The 16,682-nt window shown below is 39.1% G+C and overlaps 1 protein-coding gene across 2 annotated transcripts in view; it reads left to right on the top strand.

Moving 5' to 3' along the window:
* Window positions 1-16,682, top strand: part of MCUB (mitochondrial calcium uniporter dominant negative subunit beta) — an 88,278-nt gene that overhangs the window by 51,275 nt on the left and 20,321 nt on the right. For both annotated transcript variants that reach the window (XM_036025404.1, XM_028507051.2), the window contains exons 2-3: window positions 14,166-14,241; window positions 14,734-14,904. In XM_036025404.1, the coding sequence (XP_035881297.1) occupies window positions 14,166-14,241; window positions 14,734-14,904 (247 nt within the window). The remainder of the gene's footprint in view (window positions 1-14,165; window positions 14,242-14,733; window positions 14,905-16,682) is intronic.

Below are 16,682 nucleotides of genomic sequence, written 5' to 3'. Positions count from 1 at the left end.
GAATAAAGTAAATTCTTGAAGTCTAATCTAAAACCGCAAGAAGTCTAAATTCTTACATAATGGATCACCAGGAAACTTAGTGGCTTAAACCAACAATAAAAATTCATTAGCGCTCACTGTTTCAGTGGGGTGGAAATGGGGAGAGCTCAGAAAACATCTGAGACAGAAAAACTGATGCATTGCCTCTCATGTGCACCCTGTCCAGCCCTGACCTAGAGTCACACTGGAGAACTTCCACTGTGCGGGACATGCCCAACCAACTGAGCCACCTGGGTCAGGGCCACGAGTGCCCTTTCAGAATGAATCCTTAGCATGAAGAGATTTTATGAGCTCTAAGAAGAAAACAAAATTAAATTTGTACCTGACTCTAGTGAAAACTGTAGAACCCCAGAAACAGAAAGATGGGAGAAAATCTTTAAATTTACAGAAGATGTATTAATAGAGGCCAAAAGGCATAGGAATGTCTTCAAGGTTCTGAGTAGAAATAACAATCGATCTAGAACTGTATATCCAGTAAACTATCATTTCAACAAAATGAAGCCTGAGAAAGAGTCTTATTGCGAGTTCTTCTCTAGAAGAATAAAACTGAACACATAAGAAAGTAGGATATAAGAAGAAATGGAAATCCTATAGATGAATCTAAGAAACAATAACTATATAAAATGGTAGTCATGAAGGCAATTTGGGGTGTTCTAAAAAATAAGGTGGAAATAATTCCTTCTTAATTGTGACTGATGCAGTCCAAGATCCTTATCATTGTTCAGTAGTGGGGTAGAGAAATTAGTTTCACACTCTGAGCCAAGTAAGAATGGCTCAGAATGTACAAGGCAAACGTTGAAAGGATAGAGAAACACACATGCACTTCCAAATTAATAGAGTGGGTAAAAGGATATAAAAAACAATTAGTTAAATTATCAGAAGACAAAAAAGAAGAAAGAAACAAAGGAGAATCATAATAATAGACAACACAAAACAAAATGCAGAATTTGAAATTTATCTGAAATAATAAATGTAAATAGATTAAACTCAACTGTGAAAAGGACAGAAATTGTTGAATTTATTAACATAGATTGAGGGTTTACTACCCATACATAGGCTGTCATTGAAAGCATTATTCAAAGCCACAGTGAGCAAAATGTAACACAGAAAGAAGGAATGAGAATGCAGAAGAAATGTTGAAGAAGGAAATGGGTAAAATATAAATCTAAAAATGAATAAAACCTTAATCATTTTATACCCTATTTTGTGTACCACCTAATGTAGATTTCTTCTATGGAATGTGTGAACCAAGCAAGTAAACCCCATGGTTAGATCATTGTTTTGCTTTGAAGCTTGTTCTTGGGTTCGTTAGTCTTCCACCCTGTGGTGTGTTGTGAGCTTTTGTGGAACCTCACACTGAGCTTTCAGCTTTTATCATTTATTTTGCTTCTCTGTTAAAAAAAAAAACACAAAATCCAAACTGCTCTGTAGTAGCTCTCTTTGATGAACTCTTCTGACTTCCCATTTGTTAATTATAAATAAGGTATTTTAAGCCAACATACTCTAATATTCAATTTTTATAACAAGCAAATTAGTCCAATATCGTCTCTCTGGATTGTGACCCTTCATTATTTGCTCTCGAAAGCATTTCTTTGTTGAAATGAAAAAAGGAGAGAAGGAGGAAAAGCAGAATGAAAGAAATATTACAAGAATATGATTTCAGAGGTCCTGCTGAGCTTGGTCTCCAGAGAGTGAGGAAATGACTGGCTTAAATGTGGAGTTAGAAGAGGTAAACGTGGCCTGGCTGAGACACGGCACTCATTGTGGAGGTTAGTGTCGGTTACTGGCTGGATGCTGTATGCATTACTTCTGCTTCTGTTTTGTTTTAGTCATGTTGCGGATGAACTACTCTTCTTGAACTGCCTAGATCAGGGGTGTCCAACCTGTGGCCAGCGGACCACATGTGGCCCAGGATAGCTGTAAATGTAGCCCAACACAAAATCCTAAATTTACTTAAATCATTGAGATTTTTTTGTGATTATGTATCACAATGTATTTACTCTATAGCCCAAGACACCTCTTTTTCTTCCAATGTGTCCCAGAGACGCCAAAAGGTTGGACACCCCTGGCCTTAGATGATCTCAAAAATATTTTATTTTTTTATTGTTGCTCACTTACAATTGTCCCGCCTTTCCCCCCATTGCTCTCCCCTGCCCTGCCGCCCACACCTCCCCTGCTCCCATAGTCAGTCCCCACCCCATTGTCTATAACCATAAGTCCTGTATTCATGTTCCTTGACTTATCCCTTCCCCTTCTTTTCCATTACCCGCTTCTCCTCTCCCCTCTGGTCACTGTCAGTTTGTTCTCTATTTCAGTGTCTTTGGTTCTATTTTGCATGTTTGTTTTTGTTTATTAGGTTCCACTTATAGGTGAGATCATATGGTATTTGTCTTTTACCACCTGGCGTATTTCACTTAGCATTATGCTCTCCAGTTCCATCCATGTTGCCAGGAAAGGTGGGAGTTCCTTCTTTCCTTCTGCTGCATACTATTCTGTTCTGTAAATGTACCACAGTTTTTTGATCCACTCATTTACTGATTGGCACTTAGGCTGCTTCCAGCACTTGGCTATTGTAAATAATGCTGCTATGAACATTGGGGTGCACAGGTTCTTTTGAATTGGCATTTCAGTATTCTTAGGGTATAGTCCCAGCAATAGGATTACTGGATCAAAAGGTAATCCCATCTTTAATTTTCAAAAAATTTTATTTTAACAGTGATGATTCATGTAGCCCCTGAGAGAGACTGAAGTATTAAGATAACCACCTAGTGTATGCTACAAAATGCAATTCTTTTGGACAGATTTAAAATGTAAATCTAGAAATCAGAAGAGTTCATCAAAAGGGAACTAGCACATAGAGTTCTATGGGTTTTATGGTGGGAAGATGAGAGTTAAGAGAAAGAGTTGCCCACACAACAAACGTACACTGGGCAGGCTTTTGCAGGCAAGGTGGGAATCACTACAAAGCTGAGGAAGTATGCAACAATGTGCCATTTTCAAGAAACTGCAGTATGTTTTACACCTCTGGAATGAATACAGGATTGGCAGGTAGGTGGTGCTAGGGGTAAGGTGAGGCTGGAGAAGTAGACAGAGTCGACTCATAAAAAGTTTTATTTGGAATTGGTTCTCTTTGCAAGAGGGAGTAAATATCAGTCTTTGGACCTAGAGATAGTTTGCTTTATGTGATTTTAGAAGATTGGAATAAATGTTCATCTGGAATTGACAGGTGGAGAAGCCAGTGAGGAAGCTGTTACAGTGATTCAGGTGAGGTGGCAATGGTCTGAGCTAGGGCAGTAGAGGTGGAGCTTGAGGAGAGAGGTTGGATTGGAGAGCTCTGTGTGGAATATTAGAATCAGCAGGCCTCAGGGACAGTTCAGTTGTGTCTACTGGTCTACCAGTCCATCAATGTAAGGAGCAAAGGAGAGGCTCAGGTCTGTGCAGGAACAAGAAATCTCAGCTCAACAGGTATTGGGCTGACAGACCTGTGGCCTGTCTGGGGGTAAGTCTCCAGCAGGAAGCCTGCTGCTCCAGCAGTGCCCAGATGTGTCTTATCGTTTGATTCTGAACCTTATGAAGATCTGTTTGTTTGGGTTCAGACTAGTACCAGTCTGGGGTTGTATTGAGTAAAGCAACATGAAGCAAAGGAAATATTCCCCAAAGAAGTTTGAAAATAAATTTTCTGGATCCTAAAATTATTATTACTTTATGATCCAATTATTCTGCAGTCTACTCTAAAGGAAAAAATGCAAACAAAGATTTGTATGCAAAAATATTTAGAATCAGTTTAACCATGATGGTAAAAAGTTGAGTACAGTACATAAGATATAAAGCAGGAGGCCCTCACCAGGTAGCCTAGTTGGTTAGAATGTTGTCCCAATAAATGAAGGTTCTGTGTTTGATCCGTGGTCAGGGCACATCCAAGAAACAACCAATGAATGCATAAATTGGTGGAGCAGCAAATCAGTGTTTTTCTCTCTCTCTCTCTAAAATCAATAAATAAAAATTTGGCCCAGACTGATGTGACTGATTTGGTTGAGCATCATCTCACAAAGCGAAAGGTTGCTGCTTTGATTCCTGGTCAGGACACGTGCCTGGGTTGTGGGCATGTCTCCACTGGGGCACGTGTGAGAAGCAATCGATTGGTGTTTCTCTCACATGTTGAAGTTTCTCTCCCTCTCTTTCTCCCTCCCTTCCCCTATATCTAAAATAAATAAAATTTATTTAAAACATTTTAAAAAGAAAGTAAACTGGATGCTATACATCACTGATAACTGTAATAATTTTAAATGATGGCATTATTGGTGACTTTTATTTTTTATTTCGAGTGTATGTGATATATGGATTTTCTAAAATGACTGTGCATTTCTTTCTGACCAGAAAAAAAATGTAGAAGTAGTATACAAAATGGAAATGTCCAACAATAGGTAGTTAATTCTGGTATACCCACAGGCTATGTGGTTATAGAGCTATTTAAATAAAATAACTTAAAATAATGAGGCTCTTAACCAGGTAGCTTATAGAACATTAATGATCATCTATCAATGGATTTATGATTATGTGAATATATAATAAAGGCTGGCATGAAAGAGTTCAGGTTGGTGGGATTCTCGATGTTTATTTTCTCTGTTCTCCAAATTTCCACGAGGACTCTTACTACATTTCTATACTTTTTCGTTTCTATGGGGCTTTTTGCTTCTTTTTTCTACTTTCCATGAAATGGTTTGTTTTATTCTTTCTTCTTTTCTACCACTTTAGAAACTGCAGACTGAGTGGTTTCCTTTAAGTGTTTAACATAAACATGTATTTAATTACAGCTTTTCTAACAAAGTCTCAAGGTTGTCATTATCTTTCACCTCCCTCTGAACATGATTTTACATGTTGTAGGAATTCACCGAATATAACGTACCAAATATTGTTTGGCATTTTTCTACTCATTTTTAACACACAAACTGGTTTAAAGTTTCTTAACAATAACTAGCTTATTTACCCACATATTTTACAGCTTTGGTGTTTGTGTTAGTTTCCTAGTGCTTCCATTAATAAAGTGCCTCAGACTGGGTGGCTGAAACAGATTTGATTTTCTCACAATTCTGAGAAAGAAGTCCTCCGTGGCTGGTGTGGCTCAGTGGATTGAATGCTGACCTGTGAACCAAAGGGTCACTAGTTTGATTCCCAGTCAGGGCACATGCCTAGGTTATGGGCCAGGTCCCCAGGAAGGGGTGCGGGAGAGGCAACCACACATTGATGTTTCTCTCCCTGTCTTTCTCCCTCTCTTCCCCTCTCTCTAAAAATAAATAAGTAAAATCTTTTAAGAAAGAAAGGAAGGAAGGAAGGAAGGAAGGAAGGGAGGGAGGGAGGGAGGAAGTCTGTATGAGGTGAAGTTGTGGGCGGTGTTGGTTTCTTCTAAGGCCTCTCTCCTGGGCTTGCAGATGGTCATTTTCTCATTGCATTCTCAAGTGTCTTTTGCTCTGTGTGTGCACCTGTCTGTGTCCAGATCTCCTCTTCTCATAAGGTCACCAGCCATTTGGATTAGGGTCCACTTATATGCTCTGATTTAACTTAATTACCTCTTTAAAATACAGTCAGGTTCTGAGATACTGGGAGTTAGGACTTCAACATATAAATTTGGAGGAGGGGCACAATTCAGCCCATAACAGTGTTCTCTTGCATTCTGCTTCCATTTGAGTGGAGTTCCTTTCTTCCTAAACAAGTTCCTTAACAAAGATATATATGTAGGAAAGAAGCTATGACCTCTGTATATCTGAAAATCTCTTTATTTCCTTCAACCTAAAGTAATTTTGGGGAACGTAGTATTCTAGGTTGGTGTTTTTCCTTAGCCCCTTGAAGATATTCATATGTTCATTTAACACCCATGACATTCTGAGCCCCTGTATTATGTGCCAGGTACTATTCCAGGTGCTGCAGAGGACAGCAGCAGTGATCAAACCCAAACCCCCGCCTCCCAGGGAGTGTGTCTCCTGTGAAAGGAATAAAATAACATTTGTCCAGGTCACGTGAGTGTGTTTTCAGTTCTCTTGGGCAGCAATTTTCAACTGGTTTACTGCAAGAATTTTTAAAACAAATAAAAAATGACAATAGCCAACACAAAACAGTTACGGGTATGAATGCCCTGTCTTCAACCATAAATATATAGGTCATGTAATATAGGTCATGCATCTTGTTGCTCACACTGCATAATAAGGTTGCAACTGATTGGTTAATTCTTGATACCAGAAATTTTTAAAAAAATAATCTTGTGTTTTCTCTCTGTTTAGTTTTTTTAATTAATTTTATTTATTTATTTCTAGAGAGAGGGGAAGGGAGGGAGAGAAACATCAATGTGTGGTTGCCTCTTGCACACCCCTAACTGGGGACCTGGCCTGCAACCCAGGCATGTGCCCTGACTGGGAATCGAACTAGTGACCCTTTGGTTTGTAGGCTGGTGCTCAACCCACTTAGCCACACCATCCAGAACTGATACCAGAAATTCTTATGTACAAGTATAGGCACCTGATTTTTTAAAAAGTCACTTTGGAGCAAAAAGGGCATGTAATTACTACTATTATCATTTTTTGGGTAAATCAGTCAAAATTATACCTATATTTTGCCAGGGGAAAATGTATTTTTTGGTATGTTTCAGAATTTTAGGAATTAGTTTGTGTGTGCCATTAGATGAAAAAGGTTAAAAATCGCTGCCCTAGGGTAAGCCCCCAGAAGGAGGATTACTGGGTCACATGCTGGTGTTTGTTTAACTCTATGCGAAACTGACAAACATTCTCCTGACGGTTGTATCCTTTTACATCCTTGCCAGAAATGTATGAGAAGTGATTGTTTTTCTGGATTCTGAAGGTTTCTGTATCTTTCTCCCCTGTCCCTGGGTGAAATATTGTCTAATTAAATTCGTTTTTTGTTTACTTCATCCAGTCAGGAATTTATCTAAGCGGGATTTTTATGTGTATGTAGATCTTTTTTCATTTCTAAGAAGGCTAATTAGCTGATCATAGTAACTAATTTTTGTTTCAATTCTATTAATTTTAGTATAATAATATTTTGTTTACATTTCCGAGAAACATATCATCCCTTTTATGTCTTTGAAGACCCTAAATATAATCTATGTTAGATTCAGTTTTGGATGGCTCTTATTTTTATCTTTCTTAAGTGGAATTAATCTTCAAAATGAATGTGTTGGTTTCTTCTTAGCACTTAATTCCTTGTATATTAGAATTTTTATGCAGGCTGTAAGTACCCCATTTCATTCTATGTGTGCTCCTTTAGCTAGTAATTTTATATTGTCTCCAACTGGGCTCCTGTGGCCCAAGCCCAGAATTGGTTCTTAAATTGACACCTTAAGGTCCTGTCCTGGAATGTTGCAGCAGACAGTACCTGGCCCTGAATAGGTCTGCCTAGTGTGAGTTCTTGATTTCATGCAGGAAAAAATCACAAAATGGGTCCAGGTGACTGTGATGGTATGTTTATTGAAACTGGGGACAGTGAAACAAGGAAGGGCCTAGAGTAGAAGAGGCAACAGGAGAGCCCAGGCTGGGCTGCCTTAGCTCACTGGGAAGTCAGAGAAAAGGGGTTCTTGGGGACAGGTTTGGAGGATTAGCCTGGGATGAGCTGACTGCCCATTGCTCCCTCTGTTGCAAGTCTCCTGGGGCCCCTTAGAGTTTAAGAGATGCGTGCCTGTAGGGGAAGAAGTGGGGAAGGGAATGGCACAGGCTGCTCCCCAGAGGGAGAGTCCTCTCTGGGTCCTTTGTCTTGAGGTTTTTACCTCTCTTACAGGTGGCAGTCTTAGGGGAGGGTTTCAGCAGAATAGTCATCAGTTTTCCAGGTGGACCTGTTCAGAGTCCTGGTCTCCACTGATTGGTCAGTGACAGGGCAGGGGGTCATCAGTCACTGCAGCTGGTGCCGGCATCACCCACCTAGTTTTGCTGCTTTTCTGGGCCTGGAGCTGAAATGCAGCTGAGGCCTAGATGTTCTCTCTAGGAAGGTGACCTTCTGTATCTGGCTATAAATTGCTCAGCCAGTTTGTTCAGCTTTCTCAGTTTCCCTAGTCCACTTGTCCTGGCTTAGTGGCCTATCTCACAGTGATATTGGAGAGATCCCAAATACGTCATCAAATCACTGGAAGGGTTGGCTTGATCCTGTCCTGGGCAGTTTCTAGTCTCTCTTACCCCAAAAGAGTCAAACTAGTATTTACTTCTTCTGTTCTGGACTATTAAAAGATAGTTTTCAGAAAAAGTCTTAAAAAAAATAAATAAAATCTTAAAAAAAAAGAAAGAAAAAGGTAAAATCATGACTCCCATGCAGTTATAATAATGAACATGTATTAAATATTTTATTAGGTTGGCCAAAAAGTTTGTGTGTTTTTTTCTATAAAATAAAAGATACATTTTTCATTTTCACCAGTAACTTTACTGATTGGGATATTTTGAGTCTGTCAGCTATCTCCCACATGGTATAATATTGATGGTTCTCAGTTAATGTCTTGATTTGATCACTATCAACTTCAACTGGTCTGCACAACCATGGAGCAATGTCCTTTGAGAAATCTCCAGCACAAAACTTCACAAACCACTTTTGACATGTTTGATCAGTCATAGCACTTTCTGCATACATTGCACAAATCTTTTGTTTGTTTCAGTTGCCTGTTTACCTTTCTTGAAGTACTAAAGCATAATATGCCAAAAACGTGACTTACTTTCTTCTATCTTCAATATTAACATGGGTATACAAAAATTCACCAATTTTGATGTTTTTTTAAATGCACACTGATGTGACAGCTGTCACAATACAATCTAATAAAACTGCATCAAATGAAGTTAAACACAACTAAGTGCTACTAGAGCCATCTTACAGAAAAAACAAATGAACTTTTTGGCCAACCCAATATTTTAGAATTTCAAATGTATTTAACCTTGTTAAGGTTAGAATGTTCAAACCTGTAGAAAATATTAATAAGAGTTTATTTGAGCCAAACAGAGGACCTGCCAGGAAGGAAAATCTCAACAGACTGAGAAAAATGCTTCCCAGAGTGAGTTTGCAGCTTCTTTTATGCATCTGGAATTAAGGAAGGAATGAAAGGAAGATTACAGGAGTGGGAGAATGAAAAGCTGGAAAATCTCTGTGATTGGATTACAGGAGAGTTAACAGGATTGTGCTCTCTTTGGAAGGTGGTCTAGAAAAGAGGCATTTCAAGGTATATTAAAGTAGATGCACATGAACAATGGACAGGGCTTGATTACAGCAAAGATAACTATCTTTTACTGGGGAAGTTATAGGCCTGGGGCGAGACTACCCACCATGACCTGCTCAGGTAGGAATTTATGATCAGATCACCCTTTCAGGTTACTTTATGTTAGATTTTTTTTTTACAGAAGTTTTTTTTTCATCCACATTTGACAGGAAGGAACCAAGCACATGTTATATCCAGTTAAAAGGAAAAATATACATGTACAGGTTTATATGGAGAAAAGAATGTTAAGATGAAATGCAAAGGGATGAAACTGGTATTCCACAGTGGGAAGTCACTGAGTGGGAAAGTCACTCAGATTACTACCCAGTTGGATAGAATTTACATACGTATGAGTTACCTACAGTTTACAAATAGTTGCAAATGCCTCGAAACCAATGAACAAGATAAAATGGTGATCACTTGGAAAAAAAAGTGTGCCATGGACTATACATATGTTTCCACTGAAACATGTTTTTTTCTGCAGGACCCAGAACCCCCTTGATTGTCCACTGAGCTCATTTATCACACTGTGCTCTCTTTTGTTTTCGGCACATGGAAATACATTTATTGTTTTGGAGCATGGAGCACAGGGATCCCTTAATCTTGACTGGAAAATAATAATAAAGGTATTTAATCTAAATTATAATATAGCTTTAGAAGCAACCTGATCTTGTTAATTGGCCCTAGTATGTGATCATTATATGATGTCTGTTCAGAAGGTATCCAGCCATATAATATGAAAAATAGAGACATTTATTGAAAAAAATACAAGATACAAGAAATATTGTACTTAGGACAATGACACCTCAGTCCCCTTCAAAGTAGGCACCTTGGGACCTCCCAGTTCTCCTAATTGCCGTCAGCTGCCCCATTGTATTATCCTGAGTCTCATCAATGGTCTGAAATCTCTTCCCTTTCAAAGGTGATTTTAGTTTAGGGAAAAGCCAGAAGTTGTAGGGTGCCAAATCTGGGCTGTAGGGAGGTTGAGTCACCTGGGTGATTTCATGTTTCACCAAACAACTCTGCACAAGATGTGATGCATGAGCAGGCACGTTGTCATGATGAGGCTGCCAATCAAGCAGTTGCCCATAGCTGTGGCCTTCTCAATCATCAGAATGGTTTCCATAGAATGTTCAAGCTTCATGCAAAATTTGATGCAGATTTGTTGTTCTGCTTGCTCAGTCATTTTGAATGCAATGGCCACACAGCACACATGCTCACTCAATGGCGTCTATCACCCCCACTGACTAGTACCGTGAAGTTGTCACTGTTCACACATGTGCATTCCAGTCCACTCTCCTTGGCTGCCAGTTACATTATGTCTTGTAAACCATTCTCATTATATTAACAATGGCTATACTGTTTCCAGACAGACCTCATACATCTCCTTTTTACTAATGGCTGCCTTCGTTTTACTTTGATGCTCGAACAGATCTCTTCCCTGTTGATAGTTTCCCCTGGCTCCCTGCCCCTTGCCCCCAGTCCCACCAAACATGTTCCCTTCTTTTTCTCACAACCCATTTCTTCTGAACTTTCTGGCTGGCAGAGATCTCAGTGTAGCTGGTGTAGCTTGAAGCCAGAATTCCAACTGGACTCTGACTGCAAAGCCTGTGTTCTTTCCACTAGACCATCGTGATCCTCAAGAAGAGAAAACGGCATTCAAGCTGAACCTCAAGGGAATGACAGAATTTGTTAGGCAGAAATAAGTAAATAAAGCACTTTAATGACACAAAGCTCCTTTGCCTAGGGCCCAAGTTCCTACTGCTGGGAACAGAAAGTGATAAAGCTGCAGAGCTGAGTTAGCCCATAGGCTTGTGTTGTGCCTCACACTTGCTTAATGCTTTGTTTTAATCTTGGCATCAGCTCTACAAGACAGGTGTTGTTATCCCCACCTAACCCTTGAGAAAACTGAAGTGGTTCCTCCTAGGACTTATTTGGGGTCTCTTGGCTGTTAATTGCTAAATTAAATTTAGAATTCCCTTTTTTCAACTCTAGGGTCTTTGTTCTTTCTACTTCATAAGGGGTTTTAAGCAGGGGTGTGAAGTGATTAGAATTTATTTAGGAAAGACAATGATAGAAGAATAGCCTAAGTCATCTTTTTGACTGGTACTGCGTATCACTTGAAGGCTGTAACCCTTAATCTAGCACTAAAATTTGGAATTAAAAATGTTTAAGTGCCTTTAAAGCCGTCAAGGGTCAGCTACTCATAATGTGGTCCTCACACCTGCAACTTCAGTATAACCCTGAGGTTTACTAAAAATGCAAATTCTCACACCCCTACCTCACACTCACTAGAACAAAAATCTCTGAGGTGGAGCCCAGGAGTCTGTGTTTAGGTAAGCCCTCCAGGTGACTATTGGACACGCAAATATTTGAGAAAGCCCTGATAATTTTCTCTGGCCACTGAGTCTTCTTTCAGCATTTCCTGATTGTCAGGAGGGTACATCTTAAAATGATTTCCTTGATAGTAGACCAGAACTTCATCTGTGCATTAAATGATAAGTACTTTATGGTAAGGAGTTATCATTATTGATATCTAGGAACCTGACTCATTAACTGTCTTTAGCATTATACAGACTCTGGCATGGAATTTAACTCATATATAAAGGTGGTAGTAGATAGAAAAAAGTCTGGGAGGATATACATCAAGCCATTGTTAAAGAAAAAGTTATTTGGCCATGGCCAGGCAGCTCAGTTGGTTAGAGCATCATCCTGATATGCCCAGGTTGCCGGTTCAATCCCGGGTCAGGGCACATACAAGAAGCAACCAATGAATGCATAAATAAGTGCAACAACAAATCAGTGTTTCTCTCTTCCTTTCTCTAAAATCAATAGATAAAATTTAAAAGAAAAAGTTATTCACAACAAATGAATAGGGGGTGTAGACTTTATTCAGGGGGACCACATCATTGGAGTTTTGCAAGGGGAGAGAGAGATTGGACTCAACCCCAAATACAACAAGGAATGGTGAGGATTCATATTGTTGGAGCAGAGTGGGGGGTGGTGGATAGAAAATTACTAAGGGGATAGGGTAATTCTGTGCTAAACTGACCTCACAGGATTCTTGTTGAAGGCAGACTAAGGTGATCAGATAATACTTGGCAGATGGTGAAGGATGATGAATTTGATCAATTATCGAGGGTGGGGGATTCTGGCTAAACCAGCTTGACACAGGATTCTTGCTAAGACTGGGCTCCTGTAGAACATGCCCGAGGATGGGGATTAGTGAAGCTTACAGGACCCTGACTAAAGTTTGGTCAAGAAGAGAGTCCCTGTCACAACACATAGTGTTTACTCAGGGGACACATACGGTACTGTGGAGAAATAAAGCGAGGGACTCTTACCTCCACATTTTTATATTCACCCTATATACATGGAGAATCATTTATATCATTCATTTTAAAAGGTGTATTTTGGTAGAGAATTCTGATATGTTTCTAAATGGATACATTTTTTCTCAGTTTCATGTAGTTTTACTAAAAGTAATAAATAATATTGTAATATTCATTATTAAACTTTTAGAACTTCTACATAAATTTATTTACTGAGAGTTGTAGCTATTTTAAGTACCATATTTTTCAGACCATAAGACTCACCTAGGTTTCAGAGGAGGAAAATAGGGAAAAAAATTTGAAGCAAAAAATGTGGTAAAATATTTAATAACATAAATAACATAATACTTCACTAATATAAATGTAAAGCTACATTCGGACTATAAGACACACCCCCATTTTCCTCCCCAATTTGGGGGTGCATCTTATTAGACCGAAAAATACAGTAATCAGCTTTTTTCTTCTCATCTAGTAGTGAGTTGTATTTTTAGAAATAAAATTCAAATGAATAGCCTTAAAGTGACAGGTGATGTTTTGTTGAAACTAATTGCCTAGGTATGTTTAATACTAGAAGTATGTATTTGGATGTTTTGTTTTTCTTATTGATGGGATTGTTTTGATTTTGAGCGCAATGGAACGTGATTTGAGTCAGCATCTATTTCATTTTTATAGCAGTGAACACAGCCACCACGTTGTGACAGAAACCAGAAAGGCCAGCGTTCACACTGCCTGTCACCAATGAGCAGAGACAAAGATGGAGTCTTTACGGGTGTTTTATTTAGATGGCTGTGCTCTGAGAAGACGGTGGGTTATGTACCCTCAAAAACTGTCTTGACAACTCATTTCAAGCCGACCTTTTCATAAGGAGAAGAAAAGGCGTGTCAGGGGTTTGGGGAAAAGGTTAATTAAATAAGAGTTGCAGTCCAATGATGATATTTACCATTTTTATCGGTTGATCAACAATTCCTTATCTGCATTTCCTGCATTCCCTCCCTGAAACATGATGGCTCCGTGGCTTCCAGACCCCCTGGGGCACCAAGACTGAGTTGCTATCAGCCTCCTGGAATCCCGTCGCCAGTGCCTTGCAGTTCCTGGAACGACAGTTCTCCACTTTCTGAGCCACTTAAGCCCATCAAATATAGCAAAGGCTAAAATCTGTAACTTTTGAGTTCCCCCTATCCTGACCATGGAGCTAATTCCTTTGACTCTGCATTTCTAATCAGCTCCTAGGGCTCACTCAGGCTGCCAGCCCAAGAACCATGCTTTGAGAAGCAAGCATCTAGAATATACTTGTATCCATTTATTTTAGGTAATCTCCTAAAAGGAAGAAGCAAATTTTAAAATCCTCATAGAACTCTAGGATTTTCAGGTGTTCTCAAACCCTGACGTGCAGCCAGGAAGGTTTAGTGAGCTTCTGTAGTAGGGACTTACCCAGGGACCTATGGGGAGCTGGGGTTTTCATTGTGCTTCCATGTAAGGTTAAAAGGAATCTCCTGGTAAAGACACCTATTTCAATCTCTCCCACTTTTTCTAAAAGAAAAAAATAATCTTCCTTACAGGTTTTGTGTGTGAAGCTGTGTGGAAATCTGAAATGCCATCAATCACATCTTTACAGTACAGTGGTGCCACCAGATGGTAAGCTTTCTTAGCACTTCCTTGATTCCTATGCTAATTTATTTCAGTTCTTACAAATAAAGTGAGAAGTGTGAGTTTTGAGCAAAACAGACTTTTCTTGCCTTCCCCTACCCCATGCCACCCCATTCAGTTCCTTCCTTTTCTGTTCCCTTAATATCTCTGATGTGTTCTGGCCAACACCCACTCCAGCAATCAGAGCAAGCACAGATGAATGAGAAGCAGTTTCCGCCCTCAGAAATGTACTCTTTACCCAGGAAGACTCTAAGGTGATTGTAACCAAGTGCGATATAAGCCATGACAAAATTCATAGCGTGGGAGGGAATCTGTAAACTGTAGTTCGATGAGGGCACTGTAGGAACCATGCAAATGACCATAGGAACTCAGGGACTTATGAATTACATGTTTATGCATTCTTTTTAGAATTTATGTATTTTAAAGTTATATTTATAAAAAGTAAATTTTAGTTCTGTGTTGTCTTTTTTTTCTTAACAGAAATAACAGTTAATTACAGACACGGCCTTCCCTTGATAACCCTCACTTTGCCATCCAGGAAAGAGCGCTGTCAATTCGTGGTCAAACCAATGCTAACAACAGTTGGTTCGTTTCTTCAGGACATACAAAATGAAGATAAAGGTGTCAAAAACACAGCCATCTTCACAGCAGGTATATATGTATATTTTCAACTTCATCTTTTTCTTTTTTCCTAAACCTCTGTTTTGCTTCTTTAATTTTTAAGAAAGAAGTTGTTTTTTTAAATTCTTTATATAATAAATGGTTAGTCTTCATTGAGACCTTAATTTTTTATACTCAGTGATATTAAAAACATTAACTCCATTGAAAACAAATTAATGGAGTAAAATAAGTGCAAGTTTCAGTTACTTATCTCATAAACTTAGCCCTGAGGAAAAAGAATTTTTAAAAATATTTATTTCTTTTTAGAAGAAGGGAAGGGAGGGAGAGAAACATCAATGTGAGAGAGAAACATCAATTGGTTGCCTCTCACACATGCCCCAACAAGGGACTGAACCCACACAGGCATGTGCCCTGTCCCTTTTGCTTTGTGGGATGATGTTCAACCAGCTGAGCTGTGCTGGCCAGGGCCCTGAGAAAATTTTAATGACACAGTCATCAGCATGTAATTTTCAGCAGTATTTAAATGATTGAAAAACAAAATGTGTTCCAATGATTGAAATATCCAGTGAACAATTAAAATATACAAGTAGTTCATTTATCTTTGTTAAAAAGCAATTTCAGTAGAGTATGTTTTATGACAGAATTGTTTCTCAGGAAGAATATACATATTTTTAAATACTAGCAGAGGTGGTTAATCATTCAGAAATTTTGAATTTAAAATATAGCTTTTATGTTCTTGTGGTCTGACATGGCCTTAGACCTACTACCCCTAAAATAGACAAAGAAGCATTTACCCCAGCCCAGTGTACAGAGGTTACACATGTAAATAAATGAATAAATTTGTATTGTTATTTCATGGTAGTATTACTCAATTAGAATAAGCTTATTAAAAGTTGAATACTGTTGCAGTTTTGAAAAGGAAATAAACCTTCTTTCCTATCCAAGTTCAGAACTCATGAAGGATAGATACAGAAATTGGGAAAAAATGGAGGTTAAAGAATTTATTTACTCAACCAATATTTATTGCATACCTAACACATGCCAGGCACTGTTCTAGATGCTAGAGGTAGAGCAAAGAAAAGCTCCTGCTCTTATAGAGCTTATATTTTAAATGGAAAAAAATAAGATAAAGAAATAAAATATATAAATTATTAGATAATAAGTTATTTGGAGGAAAAATAGAGCAGGGTGGAGTGGGGGGAGCCTGTGTGTTGGTGGCGGGGAGGTGCTTGGCAGAGGGGAGAGAGCCGTGTAGATGGGAAGAGGGCTCCCCAGGCAGAGGCCCTGAGATGGGAGCCGGCTCCTCTGTGGCTGCAAAGGAGGGAGCTGGATGGAAGTAGGAGGGGAGGGACAGAGTGGGGAAAGCCTCTTTGTAGGTTATTGCCTGGACTTTGGATTTAACTTGAAGGGGAGCTTTTTTCCTGGTAAAATGAGAACCAGAGAATAGGGTTTTAGTCCGATGACCACAATGGCCTAATATTCCATCCCTGGACTAGACAGACATCCCCCCAACCCCCAGCCACAGGAGCACCAAACACCCATGGGCCTTCCCCACAGGGCCAGGGCCAGAGCCTGCCTTCCTAAGCTTCTGAGAACAGGCAGATGCAAACCTTGAGCACAGTGCTTGCCTGGTAGGTAGTGTGTACTCAGTAAGGGCTTGTTAAATGAATGAAATAAGAGAGGTTAAAGCATTGATGGATGTGTACTCTGCTTTTTTCTAAAAATAATTTGAATAGCCTTGAAACGTAAAGCACACAGGAAAAAGACTAGAAATCTTAGAGAAAGGGGGCTTTGGGATTGATTAAAAC

The sequence above is a fragment of the Phyllostomus discolor genome, chromosome 1 (assembly GCF_004126475.2).
Source record: "Phyllostomus discolor isolate MPI-MPIP mPhyDis1 chromosome 1, mPhyDis1.pri.v3, whole genome shotgun sequence".
Classification (NCBI taxonomy): Eukaryota; Metazoa; Chordata; class Mammalia; order Chiroptera; family Phyllostomidae; genus Phyllostomus; species Phyllostomus discolor.
This window is presented reverse-complemented; position numbering and strand designations above follow the sequence as displayed.